General features: G+C 33.3%; 2 protein-coding genes and 1 pseudogene across 2 annotated transcripts in view; 1 reads left to right on the top strand and 2 right to left on the bottom strand.

The window, feature by feature from the left end:
* Positions 1-17,912, bottom strand: part of LOC143620949 (putative alpha,alpha-trehalose-phosphate synthase [UDP-forming] 7) — a 178,346-nt gene that overhangs the window by 124,457 nt on the left and 35,977 nt on the right. The gene's annotated exons all lie outside the window — the stretch shown is intronic.
* LOC143620947 (uncharacterized) lies at positions 6,279-10,908 on the top strand. The gene is made up of 7 exons (XM_077092510.1): positions 6,279-6,465; positions 7,702-8,071; positions 8,731-8,958; positions 9,031-9,385; positions 9,480-9,604; positions 10,258-10,393; positions 10,474-10,908. Exons 2-7 carry the CDS (start codon positions 7,728-7,730, stop codon positions 10,711-10,713), a joined length of 1,428 nt encoding a protein of 475 aa, XP_076948625.1. The 5' UTR covers positions 6,279-6,465; positions 7,702-7,727; the 3' UTR covers positions 10,714-10,908.
* On the bottom strand, positions 13,329-14,998 carry LOC143620891 (protein GRAVITROPIC IN THE LIGHT 1-like; annotated as a pseudogene).

The following is a 17,912-nucleotide window of genomic DNA, read 5'->3' as shown; positions in this document are numbered from 1 at the left end:
TTTATAAGACTTCCGCTAATTGAACGTAACTCTGATTTATTTACAAATGTGGTACCAACATAGTTGTCATACGCCTAGGCCGTGGTTTGGGGTGTGACATAATACCCTACAGTATGTATATTCGAATGAAAAGCAAGCATTCGAAGGGAAAGCATTCGATTAGAAAAGAGATGAAAGAAGGAAAAAGGTGCAAATACCATTTGAATCGAACAGAATGTCCATTCGAATAGAATCTGCCATTCGAATAGAATGTCCATTCGAATAGAATATGTCATTCTTATAGAAGGCTCATTCGATTATAAATGGTCATTCGGTTAGAACTGAGAATTCGATTAGATTAATCCAGCTTAACCCTAGCTAGGGCCTCTTCCACTTGGACCCCGGAACCCCGCTGCCAGGGGCGTTGCCCCCGGACCCCCGTAGCTAGGGGTTACAATAACTTAGAAATATGATATAGTTAGAGATAATTAATTGATACTTGTAATTATTATACAGTTAGCCGTGCACAGCTAAAGAAGAGAATTACTATAAATTCAGAAAGAAACAGGACCCAGATCAGTTTCTAGCCACATTTCTTTGTTATGTTTTTGGAGCTGTGTGCATACTCAATGTGATTAGTTAATACACTTACCTTAAGTGGTAAGTGTATGATATGTGCTAATATGATACATGAAGTATGACTGGAGTATGCATGCTATTGTAAAGATTGAAAGTATGTATGAAAGTTTATAATTATAAAGATAAAGAAATGTAAGGTATGGTTGTATGGTAGAAAAGGGAACCGGACCCTAATAATACTCGAGGAAGAAGGGAACCGAGCCCTAATAATACTCGACGCAGAAAGAGGACCGGACCCTAATAATACTCGAGGAAGTATGGCGAAATGCTATTTAAAATGTAAGGATTGTTAAGTAAGTATTAATAGACTAAAACAAGAAAGTATGAAAGAAAGAAAGTATGAAAGTATGTAAGTATGAATGAAAGTATGAAAGTATAAAGTATGAATGAAGTATAAGCAGATTAAGAAAGTAATATGTGTTCGGATACATGTAAGTAAGTTTGGTAAACGTATTGTATGTTGCCTGATTAACTAGAACTCACTCAGCGTAGCTGCCTTTTAGTATGCACGCAGGTGAGTAGAATGAGACAGCTGACTTGAAGAGGGGCACATGGCAATGGAATAAAAGAGGCTGGCATCTGAAGACTTTATTTATGATGTTTAAACTAAAAGACATGTTTAATATTGTTTCAAATTTTAAGACTTATGTAACGAATGTTTTTTTTATCTATTCCGCGAAAATTTTATTTAACTATGATATTTAGAACTGTGTTTATGAGTAAATCCAACGCTAAAGTAGGGCACCGGGACCGGGGCCTTACATATCGCCCTTCACCATGCATGAAATCGTGTTTCTAACCAAAGCCTCCCCTATGTTATTTGGCATACTTTCAAACGCCAAATGTATTAAATATGTTTTCAAGGCAAAACAAAACAAATTACTTCGATATACAACCACACAAACACCTACACCAACTGTAATATCCTATTCATTCATACAATATCTTCACAGAGCATCATACACAACAAAAAAAACTATTATACCACACACACAACTTCACAACCAACTGCAATCTACACATGCAACTATAATTTACAATGAATTTTAATATAAAGATTAATTTATATTAGCAACAAGGGTGATGTTATTCTAAAAAGTTAAGAGTGTCTAAAAAATGTAGGAAGAAATCTGAAGCATTGGATCTTAGCAATCAATGGTTAAGATGGAAAGTTGAGATAATTGGGGGTGTGTTTTATTTTAAAGGCCAATAAAGATGTGTTAAAGGCAATAATCGTCTCATGTGTTATATTATATATGGTAATATTTATTAAAGCTTTAATTATCATATTTACTACCAAATTTAAAACCCAATACCAAGAACATCCATGAACTAAATTGTTAACACCATTAATTAATGCAGTAATGAATACACACTATATATAAACTTTGTTGAATTACCAGAAAACATAACGTAAAACTCACTAGCTGAATTGCCAGAAAAACACACTAGCTGAATTACTACACACTGAGGCAGTTAAAAACAGTATATTAAAACCTATAATTTATGTGATTGAAATGTAAAAAAAACACTATATTAAAAACACATATCTGATTGAAGTAGACGAAATCTCCATTTACAATTGTAGGATAGAATGATGATCCATCATGTCTTCATTAACACACCATATGTTGAAAAAGAATGTTTAAATTGTAACAACAATTGCCCAATTGTATAAACAATGACACACCAATATTTCTTTTGAACGAAAAAACAAATTTTGAACAAATATGGACAAAAGCCACAAACATTAAAATATAACACAACGGTATATTCAAACAAAAGTTTAAAAACCGTATGAGATATAACACAATAGTATGAAAAATAACACATCATAAATATATATATATATATATATATATGTTTTTATCGAAATCCAACATTCTAAACAAGTATGGACAAAAATCACATCCATTGAATATAACCCAATAGTATGATTTGAAACCTTGGTTACTTGATTTTATTTAACGAACTTTTTGTTACATACACATCATTAATTTTGTTTGTTGGTAGATAGTTAATCCAGACGTTGACAAAACCACCAACAAGTATGTATGTTTGGATTGAATGTTTATGTAATACAATATTGGGATATTATAAGTGGACAATATGCAACTAAAACATGTAACATAGACAAATGCAAATATAACAAATGTGTGGATACAAACTGTGTAAGTTAAAGTAACAAGACTGCAATTAAGTTTAGTTTTTGATGTTAAAAAAACTTGAGATGAGTAGTTGAAAAAATGTGGTAGAAAGGAAAAAACAAATTTGATTTGTGTAGTATGGATTCAGCTGAAAAAAGAGTGGTATTTAACTTCCTTGTAGTTAACCATGTTGAATGGTTCCTCTTAGATATTGAATGGATAAAGTTACGAATAAAATTTTATAGTTTAAGAATGTCCTAAATAATTGATTTTGTTCCATGATTATCTATAAAAAAGAATTGTTAAAAAAAATTGTAATTGACCATATTATAAGAAAGAAAACAGGGATTACAATTAAATTTGTAATTCATTTACATAAAATAATATGATTGTTTACAATCTTGCCCTTATGTAGCATATTAGATCTAAAAGTGAAAATCACTTCTTATACTTTTTAGAAAAAAACTACTTCTCATTTTAACCTTCCTCTTAGCAACAATACATACTTATTAGAAACTAACAACTATTTTACAAAATATCCACATTGCTTATCATAGATAGTAGCGGAGCAACACAAAATGCATTGCAATATTCTTTAAAACAAAACACATTATAATATATAACTCTTAACTGATCAAGCATGAAGAATAAAAATGCATCTACACAAAATGACTTTAACGACACACAACGAACTATGACGACACACAATAAAATTTGTACCTACACACAATGAGATGTAACTACAGAAAAAGGCATGTGAAGGATTAACCTGCAACTACACAGTAAAATTTGTACGTACACAATAAAATTTGTACCTACATAAAACGAGATGTAACTACACAATAAAATATGTGCCTACATATATCGAAATGTAAATAAAGATCTATAAATGACAAACCTTAACTAGTTTAGGTTATATGAAGTTATGAACACCATATAATTTCCACTCAATTTATATTATAAAAAAAGCCCTAGGTTTTTTTTCCTAAATCAATACACCACCAATTTACTTTACATTCTACATGTGGAGTCACGTCACCATAGGGGCCTTTTAACAAAAAATGGTGTAATGGATGGGGCCCTACCAATCATTACCTCATTATTATTATTATTATTATTAAAAATAATACAACTAAAACCATCTCACCAATCAATAATCACTTTCATCCCATATCCGATGCTTTGTGGGAACTGACTCCCACCCCAAAAGAGCTCATAGCGCCCCCCTGGGGGAGGGGTGTTCTCGACGCTATGAGGGTTTTTTGGGTGGGTATAGCGGCCCACTAAGCACGGTCTAACTCATTTTGAGAGGTCCATTTTGTTGTTTCTGAATGTTGAACAACATAAATCATTTATGTTCGTTTTTTGATGTACTAATACTAATGTTAAGTTAAGCTTAACATAGCATTCAGTTTCTAAATTATGGAAACATGCATAAAAATAACACAAACATACCTAAGGAAATGACATAAAAGATAATAAGAAAAAGTCTTTAACTTGATCAGTTTGATTTATAAGTCAAAGTTATGCAAAACACCAAAGAGAGCTTAAGAAGAAGGAAATTTAGTAATTGTAGATGTGACAAAGTGAATGAAGAGAAATGAGCTCAATTTATAGGGGAACAAGAGTCCAGGGTGTTTCAATTTGATTAAGTTAGTCAAAGAATTAAATTGTGTTAAAAAGTTTTAAAAGTTGAATAAAATCATAAATTTTGGCTTGTAACATAGGAATTTTGATTAAAGGAGATCTAGCATATAAACATTCAATTGATCAACAACACATTATTTAAGATTTGCAAGTGATGTATTAAGATAAATAAAAGTATTACAAGGTACGCATAGGATCTCCAAAAGGTTTAAAATCTGTAAAATAGGAGAGTGATTATTCATTTTATTAATTAGGCGAGTTAAACGATAAAATAAGATGTTAAACGAGTCTTGAATCTTGATCGAGCTGACTGATCTGACACGAACTGCCCTGAAATTTTGTGATAGTAAACTCTAATAAAAAACGAGAACATAGCCGCTGGAATCATATCAAACATACGTATAAAACTCAATTTATGAGATTTTTAAGATTTAAACGCAATTTATAATGTAGATAAGTTATTGTAGCAAAAAGTTATGTACTGTAGATTGTTACGGTGTTGCCGTCCTTTCCATTTAATATTATATAGAGTAGTTGAGAAACTCAAATAAAAATAAACATAATGATAGTGGGCTTTAAGTTAATAATCTGTGAGCGGGCTTAACATGTCTACTGAACTCACTTGGGCTGATACAAACTATTTATGTTTACCTTGTCACACTTTTACATATGAAGTTTATATGAGATGGGCTTTAAGCTTTTCTATGAAGTTTTGTGTGTAGATGTGTACAAACTGGGTATTTTTTTACTCAGAACCGGGTAGGAACCAAGTATCTTCTGACATGATTTTTTATGGAATCGGTTCTTGTCAGGAGCTGGGAAGGATCCGGACCCGACAGACAAATATGTATACCTACTGGAACGCAAATACTATGGGAAGTTTCTGAAGGCGGTGTCAAACTCCACTTTGAGAAAATATACCAATAAGTATTGCACGAAAAAAAAATATTTTAGACGTAATGAAAGTGGAGTATTCCAGCTCCGCAACTCACCAAAACAAAGCCTAATGGGGGTAGTCGCGTAGAGAGTATCATGAAAGACAACGAACGGTGTTTGTTATTTTACCTTTTTATGTTTTAATGTTTATTGTTGTGTAATAAAATGTTTGTTCTTATGCTAATGAAATAAATTGGTTGTTTATTAGCTATGTGTAGTGGAGGAGCTACAAAATGGAGTGTTTTGTGCCATGTGACGTCCAATCAGCAAAGAGATGGTTTTTGTTTTAGGGGTATAATGGTGTTGTAGACCAATATATATATATATATATGTGTGTGTGTGTGTGTGTCACACACACACATTAATATAATAATATTAAAACAAAACATAACCCGGCGACAAAAACCTCTCGCCCCTTTTTCTCGCCCACCACATATGCCCTTATGGTAATGTTATTAATGCCTAATTTTAAATGGAACCAATTATAGCCGAACCATCGGTTAATTGTATTATTATCATTACTGTTGTTAATAGTATTACCCGGACCATTGATGGTGGGTTAAACATTAAATTATGTGAGTTTGGAGCCGGTTCCAAAGGTTATTTTTTATATTAAAATATAAGGTCCAACAACAAATCGAAAAGCCAAAGATTCCAACCCAAGTGATTAAGGTGAGTTTCATCTGAGTATGGTCTCCAATTACTTAGGAAATTGAGTTGATCGGGTAAGTCAGTACCCGACAATGATTCAATTAACCATTCAAAAAAAACCAACAAATCAAAAAGGAAGAAAAAATGAAAGAAATACCTAAAGTTTCAAAACACAACTTCATCAAGGACCAAATATTAAAAAAAAACAAAAATAGAAATAGAAATAAAAATAAAAATCCAAAGCAAGAGTCAGCAAACAGGGGCGAAGACCACGTAAGATAAGCTGTCCAGATGTCACATTCTAATTGGGCGAAACTCGTGTCACGTTATATATGAATTCCAAAATAGCATTCATTCAGAAAACAGATCCAAACTCAAACCTGCATGACATTGTATTATCCGTCAACTGTATAAAACCCTAGGGCTCGTTCGTTCAGTCGATCCCAATTCCAACCAATTCACCTTTGTAAGTTCTAATTCCGATCCGATCTTACGTTCAATTGCGTCAATTGATATGTTTTATTATATATAATTTTGAAAAATTTGAAATTAAGTGTTGTATTATCCGATCTGTGACGGTGTTGGTAGATTGAGATGTTTGATTGTGTAATTGAGGTGTTGATTTTGTTTAATTGTGTAGATCTGGAATGTGATTTTGTTTAATCGATTGGTTATGGTTGAGCTTTGAAAACCTTACAATTTTTAATTTTTTATTGGTTTTTATGCCTTGATGATTTGCATGTTGATGTTGTGAGAAGATTTTGAAGGTTATTGGATTCAAAGTATTGAGTTTTACTTTGAATTAGATGATAGTTGTAAGGTAATTGAAAGGAACAAATGTAAGGAGTTATTGGATCTTAATGAACTGGTTTTCACGGAATATTGAATTTTATTTTTGAACTAATGTTAACGAACAAATGTAAGGAACCAGGGGTGTGCGTGGTGTGGTTCGGTGCGGTTTTGGGTTAAAATCAAACCGAAAACCAAAACTTCGGTTTTTGGAAATTTGAAACCGTTCGGCTTCGGTTCTTACGATTTTCGTTTTGGTTTCTGTTTTTGCCGTTTTAGCTTTAAATTTTTAAGCCGAAAAGAAAGTTGGCTGAAAATAATGAATTTCGGTATAAATGATTTTGTTAATTAGTAGAAATTGTTAATTATACACTTGGCCAAAACTTTTTGATTAAATACTTAAAATAAAAAATAATAGAAAATAAAAATCTAGAATTTTGGTTCGGTTCGGTTTTTATTACATGCAAAACCGAACTTTTTACAAAGACATAAAACCAAACCGTCGGTTTTTGTTTCGATTTGGTTTTTTCGGTTTTGGATTGGTTTGTTCGGTTTCTTGCACACCCCTATAAGGAATTATTGGATCTTAATTGAAAAACTTACAATTATTGGATTTTTTCGAGCTGTTGCGATTTCTTTATAGTCTACCTAGCATGGTTTTTTTTAACCTATATGAATATTTTCTAGATTCGTTAGCAAATTTCGTTCAATATGAAATTTTTTGTATAAAATCTGCTTGGTTATGAAGCTCCAGTATACTTGTCACAATGTGCATCTATGAATATGATCCGGTATTTTGAAAAACTACAGATTCTAGACGTGCAAAGTTATTTTCAATATTGAAATTTGTAGCTTCTAGTGATTGTTTGCTTGTTTCTTATAATTGCTAATCTTTTCAAATGATTTGGAACAGGTGGTTTGCGGTTCTGATTTGCTAAAATGGGAGGTGGCTTCAGAGTGTTACATTTGGTCAGACCGTTTCTCTCGTTTCTGCCAGAAGTTCAAAGTGCAGACAGAAAGGTTCCATTCAGAGAAAAGGTCATATACACTGTGATCTCTCTGTTCATCTTTCTGGTTTGCAGTCAACTTCCCCTGTATGGCATTCACTCAACAACCGGGGCAGACCCGTTTTACTGGATGCGTGTGATTCTGGCCTCAAACCGTGGGACCGTCATGGAACTTGGTATCACTCCCATTGTGACTTCTGGGCTGGTTATGCAGCTGTTAGCTGGGTCAAAGATCATTGAAGTTGACAACAATGTTCGTGAGGATCGTGCACTCTTGTAAGAAATTAAGCAGCTTTTTTCCTAATATTTTATTATTTGTGGATCAAGGCATGTAAACGAACCAAACGTTCAGTGAACTGTTCAGTAGGAAGTTCGTGTATGTTCTTTTATTAAATAAACAAACAGACATGAATATACTTTTTTGTTCATTTAGTTAGATGAATGAACATGACATGGCTCTTCTGTTTGTTCATCTATGTTCGTGAACATTTGTTTATGTCCGTTCATTAACGTATGTTAGTTTACACGTATTGTTCTCGAGTTATTGACTTTAGGTCTAACATATTGTTCACGTTTAATTTTAATTGGTGTTTGCTTGGCTCTGTTTGTTCATTCATGTACAGTTGTCTGTTTGTGTTCTTGAGCTGTTTGTTTATACTATGAGCAAACAGACATAAACAAACATGAACCCACTTATTTTCTGAACGAATGAACACAAACCCTCTTATTATCTTGATGAACGAGCACAGACCCACTTATTTTCTTAACGAGCAAGAACAAACAGGAAACTGTTTGTTTAATTGTTCAAGTTAGATCATTGCTTGGTTAAAGCTAAAAGAACACGAACATGGCTCATTTGTGGTCGTTCGATTTGTTTACAACCTTATGCACACCTTATACTAAATTAAATTTGTTTAAACTTATGATTTTTCCAGAAACGGTGCTCAGAAGCTGCTCGGTATCTTGATTGCTGTTGGTGAAGCTGTTGCATATGTTCTATCAGGAATGTACGGCAGTGTCGGTCAACTCGGTGTCGGAAACGCAATTCTCATAATCGTTCAACTATGTTTCGCTGGCATTATCGTCATATGCTTGGATGAACTTCTCCAAAAAGGATACGGTTTAGGTTCTGGAATCTCACTGTTCATAGCCACCAACATCTGGTAAGCCAATAATCCCTCGTCACGTGTCCATGTATTTCCTGCTCAGCTTTTGATTAATATTTAATCATGCAGTGAAAGTATTATCTGGAAAGCATTCAGCCCGACAACAATTAACAGTGGCCGTGGTGCTGAGTTTGAGGGTGCAGTTATTGCACTATTCCATCTTTTGATCACCCGGACTGATAAAGTTAGAGCGTTACGTGAAGCGTTTTACCGACAAAACTTGCCAAATGTCACTAATTTGTTGGCTACCGTTTTGATCTTCCTAATTGTGATCTACTTTCAAGGGTTCCGGGTTGTTTTGCCTGTCAGATCTAAGAACGCGCGTGGTCAACAAGGGTCTTATCCGATTAAGTTGTTCTATACTTCCAACATGCCTATTATTCTTCAGTCTGCACTTGTATCCAACCTTTACTTCATCTCTCAGGTAGTATACAAATTATGTTTGAATTAGTTTTTTTATTTTTGTTTATTTTTGTTTCTTGGTAACTGATTCTATTGTGTTTGTTAAAAAAATTCAGTTGCTTCACAGAAAGTACAGTGGAAATTTCTTGGTTAATTTGTTGGGTAAGTGGAAGGAGTCTGAATACTCTGGCCAATCGGTCCCGGTCGGTGGGCTTGCTTACTATGTTACCGCACCTTCTAGGTATTAAATTTTCCCATTTTTTGTTTATATTGTTTACCTCGAGCTTTGCTTGTTTAGCTTAAGCTAAGCTCAAGTCTGGCTTGTTTAGTTTAATCCAAGCTTGAGTTTGGCTCGCATAGCTTAAGCCAAGTTCGAGCTTGGCTCAACATCTTTATTTTCTGTTAATTATTTGATTGTTATACTTATATACATACATAGTTATTTTTTTATATATTTGTAATTATAAATATATATTTGTAAACAATAGACTCGTTTATTAAACAAATTTATTTTTAGGCTCAAGCTTGATTAAGCTCAGCCCGACTTAAGAGTTTTTTAAACATCATCAATATTGTTCATTATGACAACATTAATTTTGCAAATTTTTGTGTTAATTATATATATTAATCTTGTAAAATTTTGTGTTATCATAACTATTATTATTAGTATCATGTAATATATGTATGCACGCACACACACACACTATATTAAATAAAAATATATTTATTTAAGTAATAGGCTCGTTTATTAAACAAGCTTAGATTTAGGCTTGAGAGTAGCTCACAAGCGGCTCGACTCCTTATTATGGTCAATGGGTTGGTTTGTAACGGGTCAAAATACAATCTTATTATATCCAATAACATGAATTAATTGTTTGTTTGGTGAATATCCAGCTTGGCAGACATGGCAGCAAATCCCTTCCATGCTCTCTTCTACTTGGTGTTCATGCTAACCGCCTGTGCACTCTTTTCCAAAACATGGATTGAAGTTTCTGGATCTTCTGCAAGAGATGTAGCCAAACAACTAAAGGTAATTCAAACATTATTATTTAATATTCGATCACTTAAATTCGTTAATAAGATATTAATCTTTTTGAAAAAAATGTGCAGGAGCAACAAATGGTGATGCCAGGTCATCGTGACTCGAATCTCCAAAAGGAACTGAACAGGTACATCCCTACTGCAGCTGCATTTGGAGGAATGTGCATCGGTGCATTGACGGTTTTGGCAGATTTCATGGGAGCCATTGGATCAGGTACTGGTATATTGTTAGCAGTTACAATCATATATCAGTACTTTGAGACCTTTGAGAAGGAGAAAGCCAGTGAACTTGGGTTATTCGGCTTTTAATTTCACGTTGGTTTGTGTTAGAGAAAGCGGTTTAGCGTCTTACTTATCGTTCGAGATTAGGAAGAATATTATCTAAAGTAGTGGCGTTTTTAACCCGGATATTTCTGTTTTCGGATGTTGAATCCTGTGTTTTTGTTTTTATACTTGAAAAAATTTCGTTTATTTACGCTCGTAAGATCATAACGGTTTAATATCTTTGTTAACAAACCATTAGAAATTCCCCATTCTTTATGTAAGCCTCATAACCATAGTTAAGTATCTTTATTAAAATTTCTTGTTGGTTATTATCTAATGAAAGGAAATTGTATAATTTTCATTTAAAACGTACGAAGATAGAGTGCAAAAATACCTGGTTCCGGACCACACCCGTTGTACACAACCTGAAACCGGTTCCTACTCGTACCCTACTCGCGGGTACGACATGGTATTAGATTTCTCCCTAGAGTCGGAACTGACCCGGACCTACTAGAACCACCAATACCCCGTTCAAAGCGCGACCCGCCCCCCCAAAAAAAACGGAAAACATTGTCAAATACCCAACTATATCCCGGAACCAGTTCCTACCCAACCCGGTTTTGACTTTTGTTGATCATACTTAGAACCTACCCGTTCCATTTCATAAAAATAGCCGGTTATGCACCTCTATATGAAGATGACAACTCTTAAACTAACATTGAAAGGAAAATATAGAGGGATCAAATAATAGTTAAAATACTTTCGTTGATGATTATTAATAACAATCAAGCTTTTAGAGTTTCGCATCTCAAACTCAAAAACAATTTATTAAAAGGTCATAATAGACAACACTATATTAATATTTGACTATATGACATATCGCACTTTATAACTAACTTGTTAGATGTTTTACTTAATAGAAATCTTACAAAACACACTCATTTATAGAATTTTACTAACATTCTTATAAACAAGATTTTATGAACTGACATGTTAAATTGCCACTTGATATTATTATTTGATACACGTCTCTCAAAACAGTCTTTTTCTAGATAATGAGATGAGAAGAATTTTGGCAAGATATGTTTTGTTGTACATGTATCATTCTTTATGCTTTTGCTGTATCAACTTTGATGTACATGTGTCCTTTATGTTTTGTTGTATCAACTTTGATGTACATGTATATCATTCTATTCTTTAATAACATCAACTTTGATGTACATGTATACCATCTTGAATACATGTACAATAAACTTAGTCTGACATAATATGAAGATAAGACATGTACAGTGAATCTAATACTGAACAAGATTTGTTTTCTTTGTATAGTATTTATTTGTAAAGTAGTTTGTTTTTCTTTAGTTAAGAAGTAGTTTACTTAACTTGCAATGGGATTATCAACTCTTAGTAATGATGATTTTTTTAGGTAAAGTTAAGGGTTTTGGTAGTTACTTTAATTGTGAAATGACGACAAACATAAGCTTGCACTTTCGCTTTTGTGACGTGATATGGATTGACCCGTATGCTAATGGTTATGAGTTCAAAATCACATAACCGGAACCATGAGAACCCATATGGAAGTATTGAACCGAACCATGATGTTGTAATTCGGGTCGGTTCCTATGGTTAGCATGTTTCGGTTTCAGGTCGGTTTTGGTGGTTCCGAACTGATAATCACCCTAGCTAGCTATGATATACACATTGATTTTTTTTTTTTTTTAAATATAAGAATTTAAAATTCTCAAGAAACTATAGAAATAGAAAAAAGAGAAAATAGGAAATCTAAACATGATTTAAGGACAAGTCTAAAGTATAAGAAAAGTAGTAAAATAAATAAGGAAGTAATGATGGATTTGAAGGATTGTTAAGGAAGCATGTCCATTCCTCTTTATCATATGCGTGGGCGCCACTCGCCGACCTTTGCGACTCTTGTCCCTCACCCTTGTCTCTTTTATAATAACACACAATTTTATTATTTTTAATCTTTGTATCGATAAAAATCAATATGATTTTTTTTTAATTATTTACATGAGAAATTTCCTCAATTGAGCTTTCATACACCAACTAAGGTATTTTATATCGATAACACATGTATTTTTATTATGATTTTTATTATGATTGTGAATTGTATTTTATATCGGGGCTGCTTGTTGCTCGCTTAGCTGCCACTTCATTGTAAATCGTTTAAATGTTTCTATGATATTAACTTAATGGCAATATTACTAGAAGATATTTGAATTAAAAAAAATTGTGATACATTCTATAGGATAGGGACGGATCAATATATATTGTGTAACGATATCAAAAATACCGATACCGAATCTCTTGAAAAGTGGGTACTGATTAATACCTTACCAGACCTATTGGTTCGTTACAGGCACATTATCGATACTCGTACAAAATGCCATCTCTATAGGGTATTCGTCTTGTGTCGGTCCTGGTAGTGAAAATATAGATACCAAATTTCTTGAAAAGTTGGTAGTGATCGAATATCGTAGAGAAGTAACATATATGTATTAAAATGTATCCTTCCCATGTGGTCCTTGGTTAAATCTCACTTTAGACAAACATGTACATTTTAGTAGAAAACTAAGATATAGAAGATGGTTGTTAATTATGTACCCTTTTACCCATTTTTTCCAATTCCTTAATATTTTTAATAGCATGTACAAATATATTATTAACTAAAGTTTTCTACTTTTCTACTTAAATTCAAAATTTGTAACGGACATAAATATTAAAAAAGGAACACAATTTTGAAAGTGGACAAGAAATGATTCTTTGCTCCATAATATCTGTAAAATTTAAATTCTTTAACCGAAATTAAATACAAATTTTTCAAAAAAAAAAGGTGTAGAATTCTACCATTATTCAATTACGTTACAACGTATAACCACTTACACCTGTACACCCACCACAACCCTCCACCACCTTTCCACCGTATCACCGCCGCGGCGGCGGCACATACACCTGACTTTGCACGACCGTATCCCCGATCTTAAACCCCGGCACGACTGTAAACCCCACGCGCACCTCCCCGCCCGTAAACGCCTCATCCGTCACACTTTCCATAAACACCTCCGAAAATCTACACCCTTTCCGCACTTGAAACACACTCACTTCCTTCCGAATCGCCGCGGCCAAACACCGTAACACCCACACGCGCCGCGCCATCTCCGTAAACGCGCTAAAGAAACACGTGTCAGGAAACTGCCACGTGTTTAAAATCTTGCGTTGGCTGAGGTTCCCATATAGGGAAGCCTCCATTTTCGGATGCACTAAGCGCATTTATTTTGCGCGCGCAAATTTCCCAAATGCGGATTTTGGGTTTTCTTGCAACAATTGTGTTGTCGTTAGTGATTTCATCTTTTTAAAACGGTTAAACCACTGATACTGGTCTTCTCCCTCGTCGCCGCCATCGTCATTAAAACCAAAACCGTCGAACATTTCCCGAGCAACGAACGATTCAATAGCGAAAGATGATAACTCGGTTTGGGGAAAGTTATAGTCGGATCGATTGCCTTCACGGCCGCATCAATATCCCAATGCGCATTGATCATATCACGAATTAATAATTTAACGAAATTTTGAACGGATCTAAGCGTGTAATGTAACACGTCGACGAAATTCGTCGGGGTTATATCGGCCACGTTGACATGGTCAAATAAAAGGAAACACTGGCTAGAATTCAGCCTGGTTTCGATAGATTTGTTGACGGAGTTAATCTCCGTCAACTGTTTCTGGAGAGAGGAAATTTCATAGTCTTTTGATTTAATTTCTCTCTCCATTTTATTCATGGTGATTTCGTACATTTTCATGAGACTCTGCTGCTCATCGATTTCCGCGAGCAGCAGAGTCACATGGGGAGGCGACGAGTCAATTTGTTTCTTTAAGAAACTCCTTTTCAACTCCGAAATGGTTTTGAGCTCGTCGACGACCCCTTGATCGGCGCATTGCACAGCATCCCCATTATACGGGAACTGAGCTGCTTGCAGCTCAGCATACGCGGCCTTTAAGGCCGAAATGGTAGCAAAAAGCTTGGCAACAAAGGCGTCCATGGCGGCTTTGTTGCGAACATCCGGGTCATCGGACGGGTGTTTGTTGAAATGGCTTTGAGAGTGACCAGTGGCGGAATCAGGATTTTTATTTTTTTGTTTGTGATCATGTGGGAGTAGTAGACAAAAGCCATTGTTGGATAAGGATTTGGAAGATGATTTCTTAAATGGGATGACTTTGTGGAAGGTTTTGGAGAACTTGCTTCTATTAGCAGAAGTAGGTTTAGTGGAGTCCATTGAGAAAATATGAAAATATGAACAAAGTGTGTATTGTATTGTGTGTGTGAGAATATGAATATGAAATATGAAATTGAAAATGAAAATGAGGAAAGCAAAAATGGGAAAAGAGGGTTTAAAGCGCGTGAAGAGGGGGGAGAATTTTTTAAATTGAATGGAAGAGAGTGTGAGACAGAGTGACTACTTTTTGTATCATCTTTGTTTTTTTTGTTACTTTTCATTTTATAAACAAAACATATGGTATTAATAAGAGAAAATCATATAATTAGTTTTATTTATTTACGTTATAGAGATGTTAAGTATGTCTATAAAAATGTTTTGTCATTAACAAGATTTGAATCCAATGATTCAGGCTAAAAATCATTAAGTAGTATATAAACATTTTTCACTTGTGGTATTTGTTGTAGCTAGATATTAAGTGAATTAATGGGCAAAATTCAATATATAATATAGTGTTACTTTTTATTTGTGTAGGGTTTGAAATTTAAGGTATGAAGTTTAGAAAACTACTTGTCACTGATTCTCAACTTATTTTAAATATATTTGTGTTATGCATATGCGGTGGTTTATCTATGGTTTTTATCTGAACATATAAAATTTGACGAGTTTATCTTAATGTTTTGGTTGTATCATAGAACTTGATTAACCCTCGCACCATTTTCTTAGTATATTCACAACTACGTCATACAAAGAGAGTTGAGGTACGTAGTGGAGCTCAGGGTCGCGCGTTCTAAAATTGTAGTTTGTCATCATGAACAAACTTTGAATAATTGAACATCTTGTACTTATTCAACCTTTTCTAGCGTTTACATTTTCGTCTTTGCTAGATTGCCAATCTGAAGAAGTTATTTTTTATCTTATTAGTTTAGCGACTGAAAGCCCACCATGCCTGTTTGTGATACACTTTCTTTTTCCATAATTAGGTGATACGTTTTTATGGGATAAAATCATGTATAATTACTTTAGTATAACTTTATACGTTTTCAAAATAGACTAGTTGACACATCTTGTACAATGCTTAGTTGAGTTATTCTTCTACCAACACGTCTTTTTCTTTTCTTAAAGTGCAATACATTCAAGTCACTTGTACTAACACATAGTATTATTTTGTTAAATTGGTCGCTAAATTCGTAACATTAAAACAACTTCTACACACAATTGATTTAACATTAATTAGAATTTTGAAAAGTTTTGTAATTGATTCCTAAAAATAGAAATTTACGCTCAGCATGTTATTACTAGGCGTAAATAACCCTTAATTTCTTTATTTTCTTTATTTTGTCTTTTAATATATATTGTTTTGGTTTGTAACTTAGTATTTTTTTTATTTGATGATCAAAAGTCTGTCGCATGTTAAACAAGTCGTGAAATTTAATGGTTGAAGATTAAAGTCGTCCGTATAAAAATTAAAAACCCGTAAGTGAAAAGAAAGAGATGATAAGAGTAATTATAAAGTTATGTAACATGAACAATTTCTCTAATTTGCTAGTAGTTATTTAAAATATTACATTTCTCCATTTTCAATAAGTATGCGTAAAACTTATATATATCTTAAAAAAACATAGTATATAGAGGGTACACAATTCATGGTGGGGTTTTACAAAAGCATTAATATGTCCAATTTCCTTAGGAATCGATGGCAATAATACCCCCACTATATAATATTATATATCACCATAGCAAGTAAATGTATATTCTAAGAAAAGGTGATGATGACGAGAATACTTAAACCATACAAGTCTTATGTACATGTTTTGCTTTTTATCTCATTCACTCCCAGCTACTCATGTGGAATTGCAGACAATCACTTTGCACATGAATGACTATTCATGCACTGCGCAAGCGAATAATTACGAGTTAGTTATTTGCGTGCAAATATTTCTACGTATATCACTAACCAGTGGCGAAGCTTGACTCAGAATATAAGGGAGGCCGAAAACCACGGACCCTGTATCAGAATCGAGTCCATTAGAAGCTTCGCCCTTGTCTTTAACCTTATATACACAACCACAATCACAATATCAACTTTAATGATTAATACAACCTTCAGAATTAATTTAAAAACATGATAATTAATTAAGGTATTTAATATTTTATTTTATTTAAGTTAATATGTTTTGTTTGTAGTAAGTATTAATATCATAAACTAGAAAAATCAGAAACTGATGTGAGTAGAAAATAAAGAATATGGATACCAGTTAAACAGTTTGAAAACATAGAAAAAAAAGAACGTAATTATGTTCAACACAAGTCATTGTCATGGGCATGTTTAATTATTCCTTTTCAATGCTTTTGTTTTTCAAATTTGTTTCATTATCAATATATTTTTTTAATTTTTTTTCTTATCTTTTCTGGTCATCAGTTACTTCTTTTTCTTATCCTTGGACCTTTTATTATTTTTATTGTCTTTTTTCTATTATTTCTTGTATTAATTTATGGTTATTTTTATATTATAATTATAATCCAACAGATAATGAACCTCAAATTACTTTTGCTTTGTTACCAATTAGCCGAACCTAAAACGTCTTTTTGTCTTAAATCTACGTACAGTTCCAAAATCACGGCTATCCAACGACTAAAGAATGCGGACCGTAAATTATTTAACCAATGTGAAGAATATGATGAACCGAAAACCCAAAATTGTATTTCTCTCGTATTGGATTCACTTGCGTTGTATACATTTTCCGACCACCTCTTTCCCATATCGCAACACGAAATCTGAACAACTATTGCCAATAAACAGATAAACAAACAACAAAAAACCACATAACAAATATGAGTTTTGAGTCAACTAATTAATTACATTCTTAAGTTGATTATATATACAATTCAAAAGATGTGCTCTTTATGGAAGATACCCCTTTATGATCAAAGCATTTTCAGGTAATTATAAATGAACTATAAGAAAACGTACAAATAATTAAGTTCTAAGTTTTATACAAGATGAAATTT

This window comes from Bidens hawaiensis, unplaced genomic scaffold (genome assembly GCF_021521415.1).
Source record: "Bidens hawaiensis isolate Kalapana, Puna unplaced genomic scaffold, B.hawaiensis_p1.1 tig00002735_1, whole genome shotgun sequence".
Classification (NCBI taxonomy): Eukaryota; Viridiplantae; Streptophyta; class Magnoliopsida; order Asterales; family Asteraceae; genus Bidens; species Bidens hawaiensis.
The sequence above is the reverse complement of the archived record's forward strand: the minus strand, read 5'-3'. Positions and strand labels throughout refer to the sequence as shown.